The sequence below is a fragment of the Numida meleagris genome, chromosome 6, assembly GCF_002078875.1.
Source record: "Numida meleagris isolate 19003 breed g44 Domestic line chromosome 6, NumMel1.0, whole genome shotgun sequence".
NCBI lineage: Eukaryota > Metazoa > Chordata > Aves > Galliformes > Numididae > Numida > Numida meleagris.
Genome location: NC_034414.1, coordinates 31,440,237 through 31,462,938, shown reverse-complemented (window position 1 = coordinate 31,462,938; position 22,702 = coordinate 31,440,237). Strand labels below are relative to the sequence as shown.

At 38.4% G+C, this 22,702-nt stretch overlaps 1 protein-coding gene across 3 annotated transcripts in view; it reads left to right on the top strand.

Annotated features, from left to right (window-relative positions):
• SPRED1 (sprouty related EVH1 domain containing 1) overlaps positions 1 to 22,702 on the top strand; it is a 56,964-nt gene that overhangs the window by 3,468 nt on the left and 30,794 nt on the right. For 2 of the 3 annotated variants that reach the window (XM_021401919.1, XM_021401917.1), the window contains exon 1: positions 15,118 to 15,173. The exons of the other annotated variant lie outside the window; for it this stretch is intronic. In XM_021401919.1, coding sequence (XP_021257594.1) covers positions 15,133 to 15,173 — 41 coding nt within the window. In that variant the 5' untranslated portion in view covers positions 15,118 to 15,132. Of the gene's footprint in view, positions 1 to 15,117; positions 15,174 to 22,702 lie in introns of those variants that run through there. 3 annotated transcript variants of the gene reach the window in all.

The following is a 22,702-nucleotide window of genomic DNA, read 5'->3' as shown; positions in this document are numbered from 1 at the left end:
ATGAATGATGGCAGGATTAAGATGGAGTCTGAGTTGCTCTGTTGAGAAGCAGTATCGTAGCTTGTTTACTTTCCTCTGTGTTGCAGGTGGCCCCTTTCTCTTTGAGGGAATGCCTCTGCTCTTGATTTATATTTTGAGGGCACTTTTACAGATTTAGGCTGTCATATGTTTTGTTTCACCAGCACAGGCAATCTTGTGGTCATTTTCCTAGGTAATTTGACTTAGGAGATTGTAAATTAAAGAAGCGCTGAGTATATGCTAGCACTGTATGTTTAACCATTTCTAGATTATGGCGGACTAAACAGCTTCAGGTGCTGATGATTTGAAAGCAAAGGTGAAGTATGTTTTTTAAAACACAGTACTTGGTATATTCATTTATCTTCCCTGAATATTAATGAAAATACTGTATCATGGGGGCTTTGGAATTCCTTGCAGTCCAAGTCCAAATACTGAGCAGTGAACATGTCCTGTCTGAGAAAGAGAAGCCATCTAGTTTGTTTTCATTAGTTCTGGGAGGATTTTAACACGTTTCAGCAGGCTGATTTTACTTCTGCTACTGAGGGCGAGTATAAGCTTCAGAATTTTTCTTCCCCTTATGTAAGGAATTTGTGGGGTTTTTTTTGTTTGTTTGTTTTTTTTTAAAGGGGGCATAATTTGTTTTGAAAGCAGTCAATTAATTAATTATGATGGAATCATTACAGTTCAGATATATTTTCTTTTCTGGCAATGGCCCTGTGTTTAGAGTCCCAGGGAGGCTTTTCCAGTTCTGTGAACAGCTTCTTGCTGTCTCCTGGGCTTTGTGCTACGCTTTACTATTCTGAAGGTGAAACTAAATTTACATATTACATAATCTTCAAGTCAGAAATTTTTTTTCTTTTTTTGAAAGGTTCACGTCAACAACATTACTTGAGTACTGTACTACTGCAGAAAAATATCTTGGCTATTTCAGTAAAACTGGAACCAGCGTTATCATTTCAATTTAAAAAGGACATCTTTTTTTGTCTTGTTTGTTTAAAATCTGATATGCCTGAACTGTTAAAAAGGCAGTGACGACATCAGCACATGCTTCAAAAGTAAAGATCTTTCTTGAATGGAATATATCTTGACAGGATCAGAAGTCACAGGATTAAAGCTGAGGGCATTCTTGGTGTTCTTAGGCTAACTTTTTATATTTGTTATTTAGCCGTTCTTGTGAATATTTTGAAAAAATCATATGCCATGGTGATGACTTGATGGGATACGACAAACACCAGGAACAAAAAACACTGCTGAGAATGTAGCTGCAAGTTGAAAAGGGAGACACCGGAAATATTTTTGTCGGTTTTGGTTTTTACTGCTTTGATTCAAAAACAAAAACAAAACCCAATCCTGTGGTACATCTGCTGTACTGTCTGAAACTTTGTTGCTTTGATGCAGAAACTTCTGCCTTCTCCCTCTTAATATTCTTCCCCGATTGAACCGGTTGCAGTTTCCTTGGAGGACTCGGATCCGGAGCTTGCTGGCACTTACCATGTTGTTGAGGTTCCCAGTTTCTTTATGGGTGTTTACAAAGTGAACCATCTTTGGCTGTTTCCTCTCTGTTCTCATGTTCAGCATTTAAGCAAACAAATTGTAACTAGCAAAGCTCTCACAGCTACTGTACCACTGGAAGTGGTTGCAAACAAAAAATGCGTGGATTTACCATGGTTCCTCAAAATCTCTTCCTTTCTTTCTGTTCAAAATATTCATTACTTCATCTGAAAGCACTTCTGGTGGCAAAGTGTTTGTTTAGTTACTGGTGACTTTATAAAAGTATTGAGTTTTAATTTGGGATATTTGTACCATGTTTGCCACATTTTTCTTATGCTTTAATACCTTGTTAGAGGCCTTGGTGTTCAGCAGAAATAATCTTCATCACTGATCATTATTTCAAGGAAGGAGGGAACTGGGTGCTTTTTTTGGTATGCTGTACTAATAAATATTTCTAGACTTAAGATAAGGCAATCCATACTCTCATCAAACTTTTCCTACCTTAGGTCAGAGAAGAGGTATTCAGCTGGTGGTGCTTAAAGTATGATTCCATGAATTCTCTTGACTGGTACTACTCAGTGTTGGTTTTTCATACAAGGTGCAGTGTTGTGTTGTATAGGGTAACATATTTTATGGTACATGGTAGGTACCAGCATAATAAACATGCTGTCTCTCCTGCTCATTGAGTGGTAGCTGTAATGGAGCTCAGTCTCTAAGGCTGTGGTAGTTTTGAACAGCGCTTGCTTGAGTTGAAGAACCAAATAAACGTGCATTTGTTCTCACATCTTTTCCGGCTTATCTTTTTCATAATGCTCGTGCAAGTGTTTCTGATACCAGTCTGCTGAGAGAATACATATATATGTATGTTCATATATATGTATATATATATTCTATGTATTCTATCATATTCTGTGTTCTTCTCTGTGTGACAAGAAAATATTTTTTAAAAAGCAAACAGCATATCTTCAGATATGCTTAGGGGCAGAAAATGTGCATTTAAGTGTTTTCAGTAATAAAATTCAGTATAAATGTTCCTCTAATTAAATAATAGCAGACTTGCTATGCACAATTGCAGTCCAGAATTCCCACTGCTCCAGATAAAGCACGCGCAAATAACATCCCAGTGTAATCCTGATGAATGTATCTATGTGTGGAAGGAGCTCGCACATATTTTTGTCTCCAATAATTCAGTGTCTTGCTATAGCAAATACTTCCATCAGGGAAAGTATGCTCTGTTCTGCATTACTGATGCAGACTCGTATGCATTAGAACATACCTTCCTAGTATGTGCTCTACAGGAATTCCCCAAATGTATACTGTCAAAACATTTAAACTGTGTTTAAAAATGAAGTGGTAAAGATTTTTTTTTTTCTCCAGGTGTGTTAATTCTTGTGCTTGAAAAATGTGACCACTGCTGCATGTGGTATTTTTGTGAGGTGAGGAAGTCCTGTAATCCGTGCTCCTACTGTGAGTCAAACACTTCACCTGCTTAGAAGTCTGGCAGACATGGGAGCCTGCATTGGTTTGAATGGTTTGTGAGAGCAGGCTTTGTTAAAGTCTGTGGAAAGAGCTGTCGCTTTTCTCTCTTTAAAAACTAACTCTAGAAAAACAGTACCAAATAACTAGGTCTTCTCCAAGAAGATCTGACAACTGTTGCCAGTTGCTCTTTTTCTTTGACTTGCACTGACAAGTTATGACACTGACAGAAGTTTGTCAAAGCAAAAATGAATCTGGCTTATTTATTTCAGTTTTAGTGAAGTCAAATGCTGTCAATAAACAAGCATAATGACAAGAAGTATTAAGAATGTCATTAATAAAACAAATTCAGAAAACATGGGTGCAGTTTGTTAAAAACTGCAACTGGAACTGGCTGTCTTCCCTAATTAAGGGCAGAATTGGCAAGATAGAGCTCTTGGTGAGGACTCCTGCTGGCAATTTTTTTCTTTCATAAGCTGTGCAGAAGAGTTTTGGTGAGGTGGTATAAAGCTTGAGGGCAGAAGTGACTTCTCTCTTTAACCTTTTGAAAGGATTAAATACTTGTAGTGAAAGGTGGGAGCGCAGAGCCTGCTCTGATGCAGGGGTGTTTAACGTGGCTTCCTACAAACTTCTCAGCTGGTGACATTCTGCAGTGCCTGGTGCCCCAGGTATTTCATTTTCAGTACATGACATGCTTGCTCGAGGTCCCAGAACACTGCCTCAGTGTGAAATGTGTGATCAAGGCCAACGCGTTCTAAGCCTGATCAGGGATGTGGTTTTGAAAAGTGTAAAGAAACTAATTCAGGATTGAGCATTGAGTCCCATACATACATACATAGAAGATGGGAAATGGTGGTTTTTGTCTAAGTGGTGGTCCTTATGTACCAAAATTGCATGTTTATAAGCAGCAGTTCCTGTTGCTAATCCCTGGTCTCTTTCTCCCTTTAACACCAAGAAAAATCGGAGATTTCCTAGCAGGGTAGATTCACAATAGCATGTTTGTGTCCTCGTCAGCGGGCAATGATCTGTCTTGTTACAGGGATCATCTGTAGTGGTGTGGGGGCTACTGATATGTGCTGCTGATGTCATACCAAAAAAAAAAAGTGTTTTCTCTGCCTCTTTAATTTTGCAATATTAAAAAAAGTGTAAGAGGGATAGTGAGTCCTGGTTCCACTGTTATATAATGAGCGTGCCAAGAGAATGCAGAGTTGTACAATCAAATGCTCAAGAATTTTCAAGCTTCAGAGCAGAGACTGTGCAATTCTAATCTGTGTGGCTGAGGGGTATGAATTTTGATCGTTTTGATACTGAGTCAGAGCCAGCACAGTAATCAAATTGTCTGGGTTCTACTCTCAAGCCTTCAATGCTAGGAAACACCCATTTTCTCTGTTTTCAGCCCCTTGCTTCATTTGCTGCCCCATCCTGTGCCAGGAGCGAGGCTGCCTGCATCCTCTGATCATGTACGGGTGGTTCTGTGTCATTGAGGACTCCATCCTGATAAGGGTGTAAATCCTATAACTGTTAATACTGAAAAATAAAGAAGCACTATTCTAATAAGCATGTTAGATTCTTGTTTGTTTCTGCACTTTTGCTTGTATTACTCCTATAAATTTTCAAATTTCAGCTATGGGATTAATTTAGATGTTTGTAATGCTGCTGTAATTTTGTCCAGATATATTGCATGCAGTTTCTTGTATTGCTCTGGTAGTGTGATTCTCTTTATCTGAAAGTTTGTCTGTTTTCCTCTCCCCCTCCAATTTGGAAGCTCTCTGAGAAGGTGCTTGAAGGAGTGATAGATCTGTTGAACTTGCTTAAGCTTTAGTGCTCCTAAGGCAGTACTGACTCCTGTTAAGAGAAGCCACGATGCTATCAGCCCTGTGCGCATCAGAGTGCCATCAGGCTGTTGCCACACATAGGTGTTTGTGCAGCGGGGCACCCCCTCCACAGCATGGTGGTGCAGGCCCAGGGTTCAGCCCTATCACAGTGTGGGGCCTGCACCAGAACTCCGCATGCAGGGGCAAGGTACTTGCAGCTCCCCTTGAAACAGAAGTGCAGTAGGGCCCCTAAGTGTGCTGACTGAATCTTGCTTCATCTTCTCCTTCTTTCTGCCTCCAGAACACTTCAGTGGATGTGCAGCCACTGCTTAGTGTTGGGCTGATCTCCAGCACAGTACATTCATGTTCTGTGTTTCTGCAGAACAGTTTTGGCTCGAAATATCTTGTCTGAGCTGTGTTTGGCTTGAAACATCCTTCACAGAGCCCCCGTACGCACCTTAACATGTACGTGCTTTGTTTCTATGGTGATGGGGAAGCATGGTGTGTGTCGGCAGCCCTTCGTTAGGTAATGGAGGACCTGCAGAAAGTGAATGGTTCCCTGGAGTGCAGAAACAGGGCCACGGCCATGCTTGCGCCCTCAGCGCCTTGCTGCCCAGGTCTGGCTTCGAGGGTTGGCCCGGCTCTGCTTTGGGTCACCTGAGGGTGCGGGCACCTCTGGGAATTGATCCCAGGGGAAGCTGAGGGAATGTTACCTTACCATATCCTCTGAAGTATCTCGTGCCACATACATAGGGTGCGAGTGGGAGTGTGTACACATTCATTTCCCTGAAGAAAACACAAACTCTTCATTTAGTAGTTGTAATCTGGATGAAGAGCCTGTCTATTAGCCAAAATTATTCTAGAATAAGACATTACTTGTTGTTCTAGAATAAGTCATGAATTACTGTAGTTTAGTATTAATATAGTATAGTATAGTATTCCTGTTAGGATACTTTTATTCATCTGGAATAAGTTGGGTTAGGGAGAGGAAAACTGATAAACTTGATTATCGAAGGGGAGGAGCTTTTCAGATATTTCCCTTCAGGCCTTTCCTTCTCTGCCATACCTACACAAACCTGAGGGTTATGGTTTGTTTGTTTGCTTTTCTTGCATTACACATTTTGTTACTTGTTTGTTTTTCTCTGTAAAATAGTATGTTTTTCTGTGTTCTGAAGTGCTTTGGTGTTTAAAGAGATCCTTCCTTTTAAGTGATGTGTTTCATTCTGGTTTGGGTTTTTTTTGTTTTTTTTTCTTTTTTTGCATGAAACTACCATTCTCAAGCAACTTGTCCAGAAGAGCTTGTCCAAAACGGAAGACACCATATTAGTGTCTCTTTTAAGACATTTTGACTTACTCAGCACATCTTAATACTAGGGTGTTCTACTAGGGCTTTGTTTGCCCTTTATTGTTGTAATGTTAACAAGAAACCTGTTTTGTTTGTTTGTTGGTGTTTCTTTGGCCACTCCGGACAACAAAAACATTACCCAAATAAAAATATGCATTTCTTTTGTTGTAGGAAGACAGAATGCTTCCCACGGGCTATGAGTTCATCCTCCTCTTAGCAGTGAAAATAGAAGTCATCACAGAAATGTTTAAAATCTGCATTGTGAGTTCTCCATTACAGAAAATTCAACTGAACGTTGTCCATGTTTTTGAAGTTGGTGAATAATTCTTCCTAAAGTAAAATTAGAATTACAGAATTGTAGCTTGTTGTCTGAGTAAAATCTTTAGATTTGATTTCTGGAATAACTAGAAAGAGATTTACTGATTCTGTTGGTGTTTCAGCTGGTTTTTAGGCCTGAATGATTTTCTGGGAGGTACAGGATTGGCTTTCCTGGTTTTTGGCATATTTGTGCTGCATGGGCTTGATCCTCACAGTTGAAGATAAAAGAGGAAGTAAAAGCTCTAACTACTGCTTGGTCCTCCTGTTCCTCCCAACTTGGGTGAGGGAACAATGAGCTTTGATTGATGTACCATCCCACATAAGGCACGATGATCCAAATCTCTGCCATGTGCTTCAGGAAGAGATTATTTCAGTAGAGAAGCTGCAAGAGAGATCTTCTTTAACTTATACATGACAAAGGAAGAAACTAGTGTCACTTCTCAAGAGCTGAAGTGATTTTGGCCAACTTTTCTGAGGTTGCTTTCTAGCTTGTTTGTAAGGCAGTTACAGGCATATTTGGGAGTGGGAGCTAAGTGCTGTTAAGACTCTTAAAACATTTTAATGAAGTGTTTAAATCATTTATAAAGGTGAAAGATTATTCTGTCTAAATCATTACACTTTTGTTTATCTTGTATTTGCTGAAATGTAGGAATTGCCAGATAGGACACATCAAACCACAATCTGAGTGTTAAGTTTCGTAGATAGCATTAGCTTTGTTTCTCAGTTCAGAGCTGAGAGATACTGCTCGTCTCGGACAAGGAAAAAGCAATTCCAATAATAATAACACATCTGTGATTCATGTTAGTTTAACTTAATCCTCAAGTTTCGGTGTCCAGGATACAGAGAAGTAATTCACTATTTTGAAGCCTAAAGTAAAAAATTACAAGTGTAAATATTTGATAGAACAGTACAAAAATGCAAGGAGACAATGCGCCTTAAGTAAACATTACTAAAACATTCACTGCGAGGTTACATCCTGGGGCAGATCAGTATATTCAGGTTACTGGCCTTGCTACCAAATGGTTACCAGCCAGTGCTAATTAGCCTTTCATTAGGGAAAACAAGTAGTATGTATGTAAAGAAAGATTAAAATTGTCTTGTTTGTTAATTTAAATTAGGGTTGTAAGGAGCTACAGCTTAAATAATTCCTGTTTTTCATTTGCTTTTTGCAAGGATTTTTCATTAGTAACTTCTAGGGAAAGTTACCTTCACTTTCTGAAGCACGTATCATATTTTGGAAACCACAGCCAGAAAAGAAACCAGTTTTAGTCAGTGCCTTCAGTGGTTTTGGAGTATCTTACTGGAGGGATGTTTATACATGCCTTTACTTTTGTTTTCTGCTTTTTTTTTTTTCTTGTCTCAATTATGCTTTCTCCACCGTAAAAATGAGTAGCTATCACTGTCATTTCCCAACTTTGACATGAAAATACATGAACTGGGGTGTGTTTGGTGGTAGAGATACTTTTTTTTTTTTTATTCCCTTATTTTTCTACATAATCAAAAGGTGTGTTTATTCCAAATAAATGCAGTCTTTTCAGTTAAATGGAAAGATGCTGTTTATGTTTTTATCTTTGACCAGGAAAATCAGGTTTGTTCCACCATATTTTCAGCAGGATGCAAATTTCATTGTCTTTATTTACACTGGGAAATTACATTCTTTGAAGATTTTTTTTTATTTCCTCTGCAGTGAGTTCTTATTACAGTTCAGCAAGTAGTTTTGTCAGATTGCTTCTTTGGAATATATCCTTTGGTAATAACAGTGCTGGCCTAAAAGTAGGAAGTCCGCTTAGTCTAACCTTTTCGTGGTGCATTACTTCAGTACATCTCAGGAAGCTCAGATTGATACTTCTCAAGGTTTAAGTATCTGAGTGATATTTGTTTGCTTTTGATTTTGATGGAAAGCCAAATCAGAAGTTGTTCAATATCTGACAGTGGAAGTAGGCAGGATTTTATATTACCCCTGTGTATCATTTTTATTACGTTTGTTTTTTTCCTAATGATAAAATTTGTGTTCATCTTCAATCTTGTAAACTCTGTTGCAAACCAACTTTTTCATAAATGAAAAAGTTTCACATGTTGTTTATTAATTTCAATGCAGCAATTCCCAAGTCCAGTGGTTGAGGCTGTTACCAAGTGAGAATACAAGATGCAGAGGAGCTAAACTGAATTTAATGTTCATGACAACATTTGGGGTTGGCTGAAATTTACCTGTTTGTAACTATAAAGGTCTGAAAGTTGATACTTCTCCATAAAACTATGCAGAAAAGGGCTATTCTCATGCAAATCTTCATAGCTGTGTTGGACTGTGGGTTTTTTTTTTTTGTGGTGGCTTTGTTTTGGATCGGGTTCGTTCTTTTTTTTTCTTTCAGGTGTTAATCTGAACTTTTTAAATGCCTTCCACAAATTGCATGAAGTGCTGCAGTTGTGTGACTGATATGTGCTATGAGTGGTTTTGTTTTAGTGTTTTTTGATAGACTACTTACATAACTTGAAATATTTAACTCTTTGGTGTTCATGGGGTTTTGCTGTTTTTTTTGGTTTTGGAGTTTTTTTTTGTTTTTTTTTTTTAGATCCTTTCTTACAACCTGTGAAATATTTTGAAATAAGCTAAAGGTGCATAAGTACACAAGCAATTTAAAATAAAAATAGCTAGAGTTCCATTAATACCCTACTTTTCACCAATGCTAACAAATCCAGTTTCATTAGATAAATGACACTGGTGCTAGCATTTTGACACACAAAATAACTTTTCCTCCATGTACTTAATAGCCACCTCTTAGAGTATCTAAAGCAAATTTACAGTTCAGATCAGTTAATGAAGGGAGCGTGGGAGCAGATTTATTTGAAATCCGCTGAACTTAACTGCTCATTTCTTTGCTATTTAATGGTTAAGCAGATCTGTTGTTTGAAATGGTTTGGGGATGTTCTGGTGACAAGGTAGATGAGCTACCTTAAAGCTGCAAAGGGATTGGCTAACATTTCTCCGCTCTGGGTTTAGCATTGCTTAGAAATGACATTGGAAATCTCTGACTGAAAATGCTGAAGAAACTTGATACTTGGGATATTGAAGCCCTTCAGAGATGGAATGTTTGTTCTAAGCCCTCAAAGGACATAAATTAATAATAATTTAGTACTATACTTTATTATTTTGAGTTGTTTACATAAAAATACAAGAAATGCCATAAAGAATCTGTCAAAAATTCTTGCTGTTCAGTGTCGTTCAATCCATTTGATGACTTTTCTTCACCTCGCTATACCTGGTTAAATTCTGTGTGCTTGTATTTCTGCTTGAGGATGTTTGAGCTGAAATAAATTATTTGTTCCTTGGTGGTGGAAAGCTTTACCTTCTGGCTGTCTGGTGGCACTGTGTTTTACTGCGGTAGCAGGTAGTCGAGCTTTGTGTGGTTTATCTGTTCTCCCAGGCTGTGTTGTGTTCTTAGGCATTCGGAAATTGAAGTGAACTGAAATGGCTGTGCTAGATTATTCAGTTTAATCTCTTAGTACAGTTAGTTTACTGTTTGTGTTTCTGTGTGAGAACATGAGGTTAGTTTTAGTATCTGAATGAGTTATTTCAGTGCATTGTGTACTGCATGAGTATGTCTTCTCTTGAAACAGTTTGTTTCACAAGAACCACATGAATAAGACGAGGGATAAAATGGCAATGTTTCCAGTACCTATGCGAGGTTCAAGGGAAATGCTTCTCGATGCATTTCCCAACCAAACTGAATTGCTCTGTCAGTGTCAGCAGCCTGCTTTCTGATGTAAAGTAACATGTTAGCAGCAGGAGGAAAGGCACTGGGAATGCTGGTGCTCTTGGGCTTCCGCCCGGAGCGAGCAGCTTGCGAGGTGGGCAGGGACCTCTGTGTCCCCTTTGCCAGTGTCTGGGCAGTCGGGGCTGGCTTAGGAGTGCATGGCAGCTGCTCACCCTCCCGCACAGCTACCAGAAGGGCACTTGTGCTTCAAAGACCACATGTGCTTCTGGTCAGCTCTAACCTGCTGCCATCTGAGGTGTAGCTTTATGCTGGATATGGACAACCATCCAAGAAGCAATGTTTTCTTGATTTTTTTTTTTTTTAAAGATAAATGTTGTAATATTTCTGTGTTCCAGTCATCCAGAAGCCTGTCTATCATTTTTGTACATGAGATAAACTGTGTTTAATAGGAATTGCTTGAATGTGAGGAATTCCTAACGGTTGGTTTGGGCTGAGGCAGTGTGAACTGTGAATGAAGAATCATATTGGTTTGTGATAGCTGGCAAGTGTTCTAAATTACATTTTTCCCCTCGTTGCTGCTAGGACTTTTGAACTCCTTGTGGGCAGTTCCTCAGAAGTAAATAACCCCACTGTCATTCTCACTGCACACAGCCCTTCTTCAGTTGTACAACCTTGAGTGAAAGTCTCACTTCTGTCAGTGTGGAATTAAAGAAAGGAAGATAACTCATGGGGAAAAAATGGAGTGAAGTGTGTGTGTTGGGGGGGGGAGGTGTATGAAAAAAATAAATGTGCTGTAGGAGTGACCTGTGTGTACAGAGTGTGTTAATTCCTTTCCCTGGTTGGTGCGTCAGGCATGGGGCTGGCAGTGGAGGGCAGGGTCCCCTCGTGCTGCTCTTGGTGGCACTGCCGGTGATCTGTGCTCAAGTTCGTCCTTCCTGAAGTTAAAATGGAGGGCAAAGGAGGCAGGAAGACAATGCTGAAAAGACAAAAAAGACTGACAAGTAAGGAGAGAAATCTAAGGCCTAGCTTTAGGAGTGCATTTAAAAGTCAATGAGGCAAACTACTGGCATCAGGTTTCTAAAATTATTTCAGATGCCTGTCTTGCTCTTAGAAAGCTCTTCTTGTAGCAGATTTTTGAGTTTTTTTCATTGAAGTTTAGTACAGGGAACATTAGAGTCCTTTATTAAGCCTGCTTCTCATATTGAGTTATTGCCCTGTCAGCTAGTGCATTAGGTTCTGGAAAAATACATAGTAATCCCCACTGCCTAATTGATGTGCTGCTTGGAAGCTATAGATAGTTTGTCTAGGAACTGCTTCCAGTCCTACCAGCGGTATCCATGGCACTGGTAAGAAAGCATTTCTAGGCAGTTTTTATAGGCTTTATTCGTTAGCTTTCTTTCTACTTTAAAAGAATGCCCATACGCTATTCTGAGATTTTAAAGAAAATGCAAAGAGAAGTTTAAATGTCTCTGTGGGCTATGCAGCTGCCATTCTGTATATGACGAGTGACAGGCTTCACCAGAACTCCTGCTTCTGAAGGCAGGAGACCATGATTCTAAAGCGCACTGTAGTGATGTTATTTATATCCTGCCAAAAGCAATTATCCAGCTAGGCTTATAAATATGTGTTAGCTTTTGTGCGTGTGATAAACTCGGTAGACTTCCACAGAGATCTGTAGGTCTACTCAGTCTGATATATTTAAATTTTTGCAGGACTGAAGCCCAAGTACTTGCATAAAAAGATGTTTCTAGTTCAGGCATATGCAGATCATTCACTAGTGAGGCAGAAGCATTTCTTTGGGACTGGTCTGTTGCGATTAGGTTTATTATACCAAGGTAAGGAGTTGTTAAATTTAACAGCATCTGATAAGAGTTGTTTTAAGAAAAATGGTTTGGTTCACGTGTATTATTTCCAACAATTTCTTTTAAGATTTCAAGAACCCTTAACTGTTCAAGAACCCTATTTTTATTTTCTGTGAATCCTGTGCTTCCCTGTGAAGATTTATTACTCCTTAAAGTGTCTTCAGTCAGCTACTTTAAACCCTAAAAGTGGCCTCGTTCTGAGCTGTGTCTTTTCGTCATGGTGTGACAGAAAATGAGCTCCACTGTTGGAGGAAAGGCCTGTGCTTTGGATCTTGGCTACCAAATAGAGCAGCTTTTCTGTTCACCCCACAGCTGCTGCTAATGTTTCATGCTGCAACTGCTAGAGGATGGGCAAGTAACCATCCTAGTATGAGACAAAAATATAACTCCATTAGTCAGCTGGCGTGGGCTGCTGAAGCAGAAATGCAGGCTGTATTTTCTCCTGGTGGAGAAAAATCCATCACATCCTATTAAAGTTGCCATTAGCCGACTATGGGGGAATGTACATTTCCTGAATTCGTGATTGCCTGTTCTCCTTACTTTGATGGCTGTCTACTTTAAAACTTGTAATTTAGTCATAACTATTATAAGATCATGTTACATCTCTGGGGTTAAATCTATTTGACATATAATCTGTCTGAGAAAAGCCCTTAAGAAATAATGGTGCTTGACACTAACTGAACCTTAAATTATTGTGGCGTGAGTTAGAGGAACTTGTTTCTGAAGGGGTTCAGTGAGCTTTCTGAAATCTGTATCGCCCTGTTGGACTTGCACATTTCTAACATTTTAATTCTAACTTTTAAACTAATATTTTAATTTTTTTGCTGTTAAACATCAATTTGAACGTTTCTTTCAAATTGTTGTGGTTTTTTTGTTGGTGATGGCTTGTTGTTTTTTAATGGCTGTCTTCTGTACGTTGAAAAAAGGCTAGTAGTATCTTTGACATCCTCTTGCCAGTGGCCTGTGTAAGGCGTAAGTGAGGGAGAGCTACCACCCCAAAGCTTTTTCACACTAACGTTTGAACCCTAAGGTTTTTGGATGTTTAATCTTCATAATCTGAAACTATGACAAAGTACAGAACCAAGAAAATAAAGGTGCCTTTTTTCATTATTGCTTACCAACTACAAGAAAATTATTTTTCATCGTTATTCTGGCAGTAGCAGTTTTTAGTTATGGCTAGCACAGTGTTTTAACAAATGATTTGCTGTGGTTAGGTTTCCTCTTACATGAAGGCTGAATTTTGCTGAAATCTTTCAGCCACCTGATTCTTTGTCCTTTTTTTATGAACTGCGGGCAGAGAGAAATGTTAAAATTTCTTAATTTCCTGAGAGATAAGTATTTAACCTTAGCATGCAGAGTGAGTGGTGTTAATATAACAACTGTCACAGATCTGTGATTGCAGTTTGCAGGTATATTAACACATATAAATTAAAGGCAAAATAGGATTCAGTCTTTCCAGGTATGGCTCATTTCTTTCTCTGCTTTGTGTACAGTGTTAAAGTTGGAATGGTGCAGTGGCAAATGGTAGTCAAGTTTCAATTGTTATTGTCGCTGTGTTTTAGTATAGGCAGGTCCTGGGTATTTATCAAGCCTGTTGGCAGCTATCTTGTCTCAGTGTTTTGCCTCTTTTGGACAGGTAATGAGCAATGCCTTAAGCTGCTTTTGGTTTGCTCAGTTCTGCCAGTGCTGAAGTTGCTACTTGTTCTCAGTAAGGAAGCTGAGTGATAGCGAAAGACTTCAGAACGTGGTAGTGAACAGTAAAGTCAAAGTGAAGAAAATCAGGTTATTGTGTTACAACTATAATTAAATATGTACTGAATGACTCTCATAGTTTAATTCAACTCTTCATTAAAAAGTAAAACTTTAAGCAGTTTCAGCTGATGGGGCTATTTTCTGTCAAGTCAGCTTCCAGCATGTTCATGTAAGTAATGTTTGCTATAACTTAATGTGGAAATGCAGACAAGGTTCTGTACTAATTTACGCGTAATTTTGGTTGCTGGGCTGAAAAGTGCTGTAAATTTCAATGATTGTTTTGTAAAAATTGAAAATCAAGTCTCCGTAACAATCTGTTTTAACTTCTAAGATAAGGAAGTGAGAAGATCCTCTTCCAGAGTGTTTGATCCCATAACCCTAATTTTATGTAAGAGCTAAACACAACTATGCATCCAAAGGTTGTGCCCTCATGAGATGCTTTCCTGTTGTCATTGAGCACAGGTAATGGGATTTCTCCTGCGTTCTGCATCTGAGGGTTGTTTTCCTATTGGATTTTTGCACTTTGGAGTTAAATAAAACTTGAGTGTTTTCCCCTTTTTTAAAGGGAAAATCCATGCTGCCTGTTTCTGGTTAGCCTGCCTCAGCCCATCAGCATCCAGGCGGCTGTGGAGGATTCTTTTCAGCTTTCAACCTTTCTCTTTGGCTTTACTCTCCCCTGAGCAGGATCATCTTCTGCATGTGTTGCTCATTAAACAGGCACTGGTTTTCATTTAATACAGCAATTTTTTTTACGTCACAGCCTTCCTGTGTGCTGAGTGAGTTATGCATCCTAGTCTTCAGCTTTTCTCCAACTGCTCTGAGTTGCATGTAGGCAGCCAGCTTGCTTTGTGTACAACCGAGAGAGAAATGTAAACATCGGTGTGAATGTGTGTGTGGATATCGTAAGTGCCTTCCTATCCTGGAGAATTCTGGAAGCAAAATTTTGCCTTAGTGAATTGACAGAATTTAGTAACTGGTCTGTTTGGATGCAGAAATGTGCGTGTACATGGTTATATGTAGGCTCTCTTATGTGGATCCCTTTGGGTTGGGCTGGTGGGGAGCGTGTTTTGCCTCGTATAAATTGAAAGAGATTGCCATATGGTCTGGTATAGTTCATGTACACAACTGTGATCCAGTAGAGGAAAGGCAAACTCCCTGCCCCCCTTCTGCTGTTTCAGAGAGGAACAGACAGGAGGAAGTAGGAGTGAGAACAGATTTCTGGATAGATTGGTAGGCAGCGGGGTGAATTCTTAGCACTTCCCACCAGAAGTTTATTCTAATAGCATCAGTGCTTAACTGTGTAACTGCTGCTCGGGAGGCTGGAGCACAAGGATCAAGAGCCAATGCATAAGCAGGCTTGTGGGACTAATTCCAAATCTGAATGGTAAAGGTATTTACTTCATATTCTGGAGTAAGGCTATGGTGCTCTCAGCCTCTAGTTGTGTGAAGCTGACTAGTTTTTTGAAGTTGATCACGGCTTGGTTTATTCTATTCAATTTTTTTTATTATATGTACAACTGAATGTCAGCACTAGTTGGATATATCTGGAAAACACTGTGGCGGCATGCTGTCTGAATGAGATTTTCCAAAGATGCACACCTGGTGGTGGAAGTGTGTGTACAGCACATCTGTAGTGACAGAAATACGTCAAATGCTAAAGGAAGGGAAATGCTAAGATAATTTTTTTCTTGGTTTCTGGGCCTTTTAAAGCCAAAGGGTAATTTTTGTCTAGCTTTTCAATAACGTATAGGAGGAACAGGCGGAATTTTATGTTGAACACTGCTACTCTATTGGTGATCAGTTTCAGACTGAGGAATTAAATAAAAAAGAAAGCACTTCAAAAAAAAAAAAAAAGTGACAGAATTACTAAGTTCATATAAGGAATAGAAAACAACTTTTGAATTTCTTCTGGATTAAAGATGATTTTATATATAAGCACCAAAAAAGAAGAAAATGATTTAGGAAGGTGTTGAAATAATTCTTTAAGTGTGCATTTCTAACGATGAAACTTTGATCTTTGTCATTTTGGGCTGCCTCTGAGAGGCGAAGTTTCATATGCGTGTGTTCACCACCGCTGCCTTTGCCTTAGAATGGAGGGGCATGGCTGCAGGTGATGTGGGGCACTGATCTGTCAAAGCAATCTTTCTGGGTTGTTGAATTTTCTGCTTAGGTTGCACAACCGGCTTGCTTCACCATTGCATAACGGCCAGAGCTAACACAAAGGAAGCAGCAGAGTTGTGCCCCAAGACTGAAGGAAGGGAGAGGGACAGAGATTTGTTGAGGCTGGAGTTAGGTGAGCAGGTTTAGTTGCCTTCCCATTATCCCACAAAATCAAGTAAGTTTTGCTGCAAACCTGCAGGTGCTGAATCACTGGTAGAACTCCATATATGTGACTATTCGGACAACTCATGTAAGTAAAATCCTACAATTAGTTAGGAGCACTCAAAATGAGAGTTCTGTATATCATTTACATGCTCTGCGTAGTATACTGTACACTGTCCATATAACTATTCAGTGAAGCATCACCCTTTAATTTGTCTCATGGAGGTGCATCATCTGTCTGTGTCAGAATGCTTGCCTGAGTATAATCTGGAAGCTGCTTTTCTTCTGAGTGCCTGTGTACTGGAACCCAGTGTTTAAAGCTTGAAATTTGTGGGGTTTGTATTTCCCCGCATTCTCAACAAATACTGAATAACCTCTTGTAAATAATGATCCTTATTAAAGGATGAATAGCTGCAAAACTCAAAGGATTTTCATGTATTATTTTCTTCTTTTGAAGAGAGGAGATTTGTATTTCCTCTCCCTTATGTGCCTGGCATAATAATACAGGAGCAGAAACTAAAGCAGTAACAAGTAGCTGTGGTTCATGATGCCAATAGCACTGCAGTTTGGAAAACTTGTTGTACCAGTAAATTAACTTAAAATGTAAAGAATCTCAATTTCAAATAGTTAATTAGTGCTGTAGACATTTTATTTTATTTCGTTATTTTTTTAAAATGAAAACCATTTTCTAGCAAAAAAAGGCTCAGTTGTCAGATCAGTTTTTCCAGCTGATTCTTAAAGGCTACTTTTCTTTTTTAAAACTTCTTTGGGTGATATTTCCTCTAATGTTAGTGATTTTAAAAAGCATCTTTGAGCTGGTGAGTCACTTAAAACAAATCACATCTGTATGTTAGATATTAAACTTTCTTCATAATACAGATTATTGCTGTAATTCCTTTCCAAAAAAGAAAAAAAAAAAAGATCCAGACTTGAGTGTTGTTAATACTTGCTAAGTCTTTCTACAGCTTGAATTCAGACTTTGGAATTTATACAACAAAGCTCCAACCTTTACTATTACTTCACTTTAAAATTATGAAGAGTATGAAAGCTTTAATCTGCAGCAAGGTAGTGCTTAATTTCTCTTACCACTTTGTTGAAAAGATTTCATTTTAGGTGGATTTATGATAATATAATTAAAAGCTACACGTATGTTAGATGTGCTTACGATTCAACCTCGTATTGTGATGTATTTTTCGATTGTATGTCTTGAAAATTATGGTTTCTTTGCCTCTCAATTTTCACCACGTTGTGGGATAAACTTTTTGCAGTGTTCAGAATGTCCATTTTCTGTGCTACCAGAGTTAATCCCCTTGCGTCATCTGGAATCAAGAGGACTCCCTCTTGGTATTCTGTTCGTACATAAAGGAAACTCAGTCTGTGTTGTTAGCGTGTAAACGGGGCTTTAATAAATACAATGAGGGCCAAAACTTGAGGCAGTAAGAATTTGTATAACGAGAAGATGTATGTTTCTGGGAGGAGGGAAAGCTGCTCATAGCTATGTTACGTATTTGTTGCTCATTATTCCACATGCGTGAAGCCAGAACAAGGAAACTTTAAGAGTTAAAATTATGTTGATACTGCAGAAAGAGATCAAATGTGCCAAAATTTGTGACTTGAATCTTAAATATTCGTATTTCAGGTTGTAGCTTAATCTCAAAATACATCTATAATGCAGAGAAACAGATGAGCTCTGGCTGGACTGTGAGTGCTCCGTCTTTTCCTGATCCATATGGGTTTGTGGGAACCAGCTTGGCAGCAACCACCAGAAGTAAGGCAAACTCTGCTGCACGTGGTCTGACTGCTTAGAACTTGTGCAGCTTGCGTGTTCTGACTTCAGAATCACTTTGAGACACTGTGAGAGCACCTTGAGACCAAAAATCAGCCTTCTGCTCGTTAAGGTTGGCTAGCTGTTCTGGACTGAAGCGATCCTTTTGTCTGAAATTCTCTTGGTTCACTTCAGCGTCCTGGTGTCGATCACTTGGTGGCTGCAGGGGCGCTGGAGAAAGTGCGTGGTGAGCACAGCTGGTCAGGAGGGAGGGGAGCGGAGTGCTGCTGCAGCAGTACCAAACGGTGTTACCTTCATATGCTCATGGTGATAGTAACACTAGTGCGGGCAGGGAAGAGGTTTCTACCTGCTGGTAGAAGTTAGTGCAGAACTGCATGTAGTTTTATATTCCCTCAGCGGTGTTTGCTGAAAGACCATCTGAACTGAGGCTGTAGAAGGTGGCTACAGGGAACATAGCAATCTGGCAGCTGTCATTTTCATCTGTCTGTTTACTGGATATATGAATGCATTTTAACCTTTCTTTCAGTTGCATCATGATCCTTAGCGATTTTCCACTTGTGTTATTTATAATGATTAACACGATGCAGTCCTAGATTGTAATAGGACAGCTTGTAGTTGCTGGAAAGGATTTAATTCATATACAGTTATAAATTTAAAACTTCAGCGTTTTATGTTTTTCACTTCTTCTGGAATCAATTTATGTTGGATCCAACTTCAACCAATTTTTACTGGTTGAGATCTTGCTACAAATTTTATACATGCATTTATACCAATATGTTATAGAAAGCTGTTACATAAGAATTACTAGCTTAACATGAGTCTGCACTGTGATTATGCATTGAGGAAGGGCACCCAGGTTTTCTTCCTGTCTCTCCTTCTTGTTTAGAAAAAGAGGATTGTTTTTTTAATTTACTTGGTAGGGAAGAACTTATGCAAGCAGCATTTCCTCCGCCAGCCCTGGTCGCTTCATGTAGCTGTCTTTTGAAACATCTATTACTTCATTTTTGTTATTTGAGTTCTGGCATTTTTAGCTCCCCTTTCTTCCCTTTAAATAACTCTTAGGCAATCTTTTCTTTTTTGCACTTCCTAAAGAAACAACTGTGTCAGCTGTTTTTCTTTAAACATCAACTTTTCATGTGGAATAGTCAGTACTGGTTTGTTTTCTTGTTTTTTTTTGTTTTGTTTTTTACAAAGTCTTTTGTGATAATGCCTCAATTAGATGGTTGCACCAAGTACCAGTCACACAACGCTTCCCAGTCAATGTATGGATGAGGAAAACAAGTAGGAGCTGCTTTAGTCATGCGTGATTAAAATGTGGAGTTGATGGATCTAGAAGCCTTAAAAACAAACCAACATTTCTCTCTTGATTTTTCTGTCAGTCAGTAAGATTAAAAACTAATTATAAACAAGTCTTTAGGAACACTTGGAAGAATGGATCAAAATTACAGCTAAGTGAATTCTGTCTAGGACTTATTGTATGATTAAGGAATATTCTTTCATCTCTTTGAACACAGTAACTTTTCGATGCTTGTGCAGCCAGATTCAAGAAGCAGACCCCTCAAAAACAGTTATATATCCAGCATGAAAAGCTCAGCTGTGGTGAATTCATTCCTAGTCTTGGATAGTGAACAAATTTGAGAGAACTGTCAGATGAATTTCTGTAATGCACCCAGTCCTTTAGGTTTAAATTGCTAAGTAGGGAACACTTTAGCTAAAAAATCAGAGATGATTTGTTAGCATCCCTGAAGACATTACTTGTAATGTGCTATTGGTCTTTTGACCTCATTTTTTTCAGGGTGCTTAATAAAATGCAGATTGCTTTTCTTTAGCTAGCAAAGCAGTTAATAACTTTTATCTTCCTGGGTTTACACAGTCTCATTGAATACTTTTATCTGCAATCAGTTGTTATTTTATAATGAGGGAAAATTATTTGTAATCCATAATGTTTTCCTGCTATACCATGTGCTTGAGATACGAGTAGAGAAGGTCCTTCTCTTGCTAGAAGAGCAGAAGTCCATACCAAAAATATGGGTATGAATGAAATTGTTGGTGGGCCAACTTAGATTCCCGTTTCTTGAGCTTGAACTTCGCCTTCTACATGTTTGTCTGTTCTGACAGTTTATTTTCTCTTTATATTTATTGAAAGCATTTTTTTTTTCTGTCTCTGTAAGCAGGGGTCTTTGATTTTCCATTTGTATTTCTTTAGATACGCAGTCAGGATTCACTTTTACTAGTTTTGTTAAATACTAAACCACACCTATTTGAGGAATGGGAATATATATCTCGCTACATTTACTTCATAAAATTTTTCAGATTCATACTTTATATTTTATAGATTGTTTTATTATACTGTGTTTTGTGTAACACAAATGGCATATGGTTGTACTTGAAACATTTTCAGAGGGGATTGCAATCTGTACTGTCCAGTAAGACTGTGCAACACAGGTGTCAGAGCTGCATAAAAAATACAATTTTCCTGATGTGACATTTTTGTCTCTACTGGAGCAGGAGAACTTTTTATCTGCTCTTTCTTGGATTCTGCTGTTTAAAACAGTTTTGAGCTTGCATTATGTTGTGTTGCAGTTGTCTCCTTGATGTTCTGATCGGATCCTATGTTTTGCGCAGTTTCCCTTAACTATCCCCAGCACCCCAGGCCCATAACTTCCAATGGCAGTAATGGTTTTGAAATGTCGAAAGAGGAAACATCAAGATGTTATCACTGTTCTAAATCATCTCATGATCTCAGGGAAGCAACAGAGATGTAACTTCTTTTTTTTTTTTTTTTTTTTAGGACTTTGTTGTTGCCAGAACAAGGAAAATCTAGCTCATGGACCTCTTGTCAGGTGCAGAGTAGACTTTAAGAGATTCATTGATTGTAATAGTAATTCTCTCATTACTAGCTGTGATTTTTGAGGTGTGAATGTGTTCTTATTTTGATCTGATATATTTTCAGGGGAAAATGCATGTACAACTTGTGTTCTTTTTCTTGGGCAATTGTTTACAAGCTTTTAAGCTTCTGAAACAGCAACAAATAACACAACTTAAATAGTCTTCATTTTGAAGTGAGAGGCCTTTCAGTGTTACTGTGCTACATGTTGTGTTCTTTCATGAACCAAGTATTCATTACATGCTGCTTTTTGTAGAAAATCATGAACGCTGTTAATTTAGCAGCAGTTGGAGTAGGGAATGCAGTTACACAAGGATTAGTTAGATTTTTTTTGATGCTCTATTAACATTCTCATGGTCTCTGACCTTGGGACTTCTGAATCACTTCTGTGCTTGAGACTGCTGGCCAGGATACTAATTATTACTGAGATTATCAAGCAGATCACGCAGTTACGTATTGGATTATCAAACTGATCACACAGTTAAATATTCACTCTCAGTGTTCATTCTGAAGTATCACAGATGTAAAGGGCATGTTGTTAGAACATTTTATATAATCTTGTTAATCTGGTTTCCTCTCCTTTGATGGATTACTGTAGCAGGGTTCTTTGCATTTGTCTTTCACTTGTCTGTCTCAGTTTATTTCCTCTCTCCCAAAGATACAAGGTTTGTAGAAAGTACAAAAAGACTGATTCAAACCACAGAGTGTGGTGCTGCATAGCAAGGGAGTGGTAGCTTCCTTTCAGTCGCTGAACGGAACCTCTTAAAATAGAGCTGTAAGTTCACAAGTTACCACGCTTAAAGCTGGTTCAGATTTTTGTATTTACTCTGATTTTCATGCTATTTGTTAAACATTTTTTAGTTTGGCTTATAGCCTTTGTTTTGTTAGTGTGGACATTTTGATTTGTCCACTTATGTTTGTTTGAGACATACTTTTGGAAGCTGTTTTTTTCCTTTGTTATCTTATGTTTAAAAAAGAAAAGCAATTTAGCACTGGGGATATTTGACATAGTAAATTGTGTTCCAGGACCATTTTCCTGTGGGCAGGTTGAAGTCCCTGAAAAGGCCATCTCAATGTAAATGTTGAGACAATCTTTTGATTTAACAATATCAACTACAATTCTCATTCACGTGGTTTAAAAATACTTATCAATGTCAAAACTCAGCAAAACAGTAAAAGGAAAAAAAAATTTTTATACGTGAAGATGCTTCATTTGGTTTTAGCTCTTGGTCCTTTTCTGTTGAGTGGAAGTGCACTTTGGGAATGATGTAGGCCTTTTACAAGCTTGTTTTAATGTCACAAGATTTAAATTTAAACTTTGTGGTTGCCTACCTACTATGAAGTGTTGCTTGAGGTGAGTCAACTGTGTGGGACTGATGCTTTTTTCTTCCCTCAATATTTTGTCAAAAGATAAATGTAGCAGCTCGTCAGCTAAACATTATAGGTAGATCACTCCAAAAGTAATACCTCCTATTTATTTCCATGGAAATGACAACAGATACAAAGAACAGTTACACTACTTGATAGAGCAAATTCTCAGCTACATAACACTGTTTTTCAATGCAGTCATCACTGTTTGCTATGCGTTTTCACCAGCAATGAACAAGAGCCTGCATGCAATGCTTGTAAAAAATAAATAAATAAATAAATCTGCAGCAGCGGAGGTCGCCACTGCTGATTTAAGTTTGTTACAGATGGTCCCAAAGAGTGCGTAGTTCAGGATAAACTGAAATAATTTCTGATAAAATCAACATAAAATACAACACAATATTTTCTAGTGTGTTTATAAAAGTAGAGAGGGGTCTAGTTTGTCTCACTGTACTTAGTTTTGGAGAACAGTATCTCATTGTTAAGTGGCAAATTATAGCTTTTCAGACATTCGTGGACCATTATTGTTAAATACAAGAAACATAAGTGT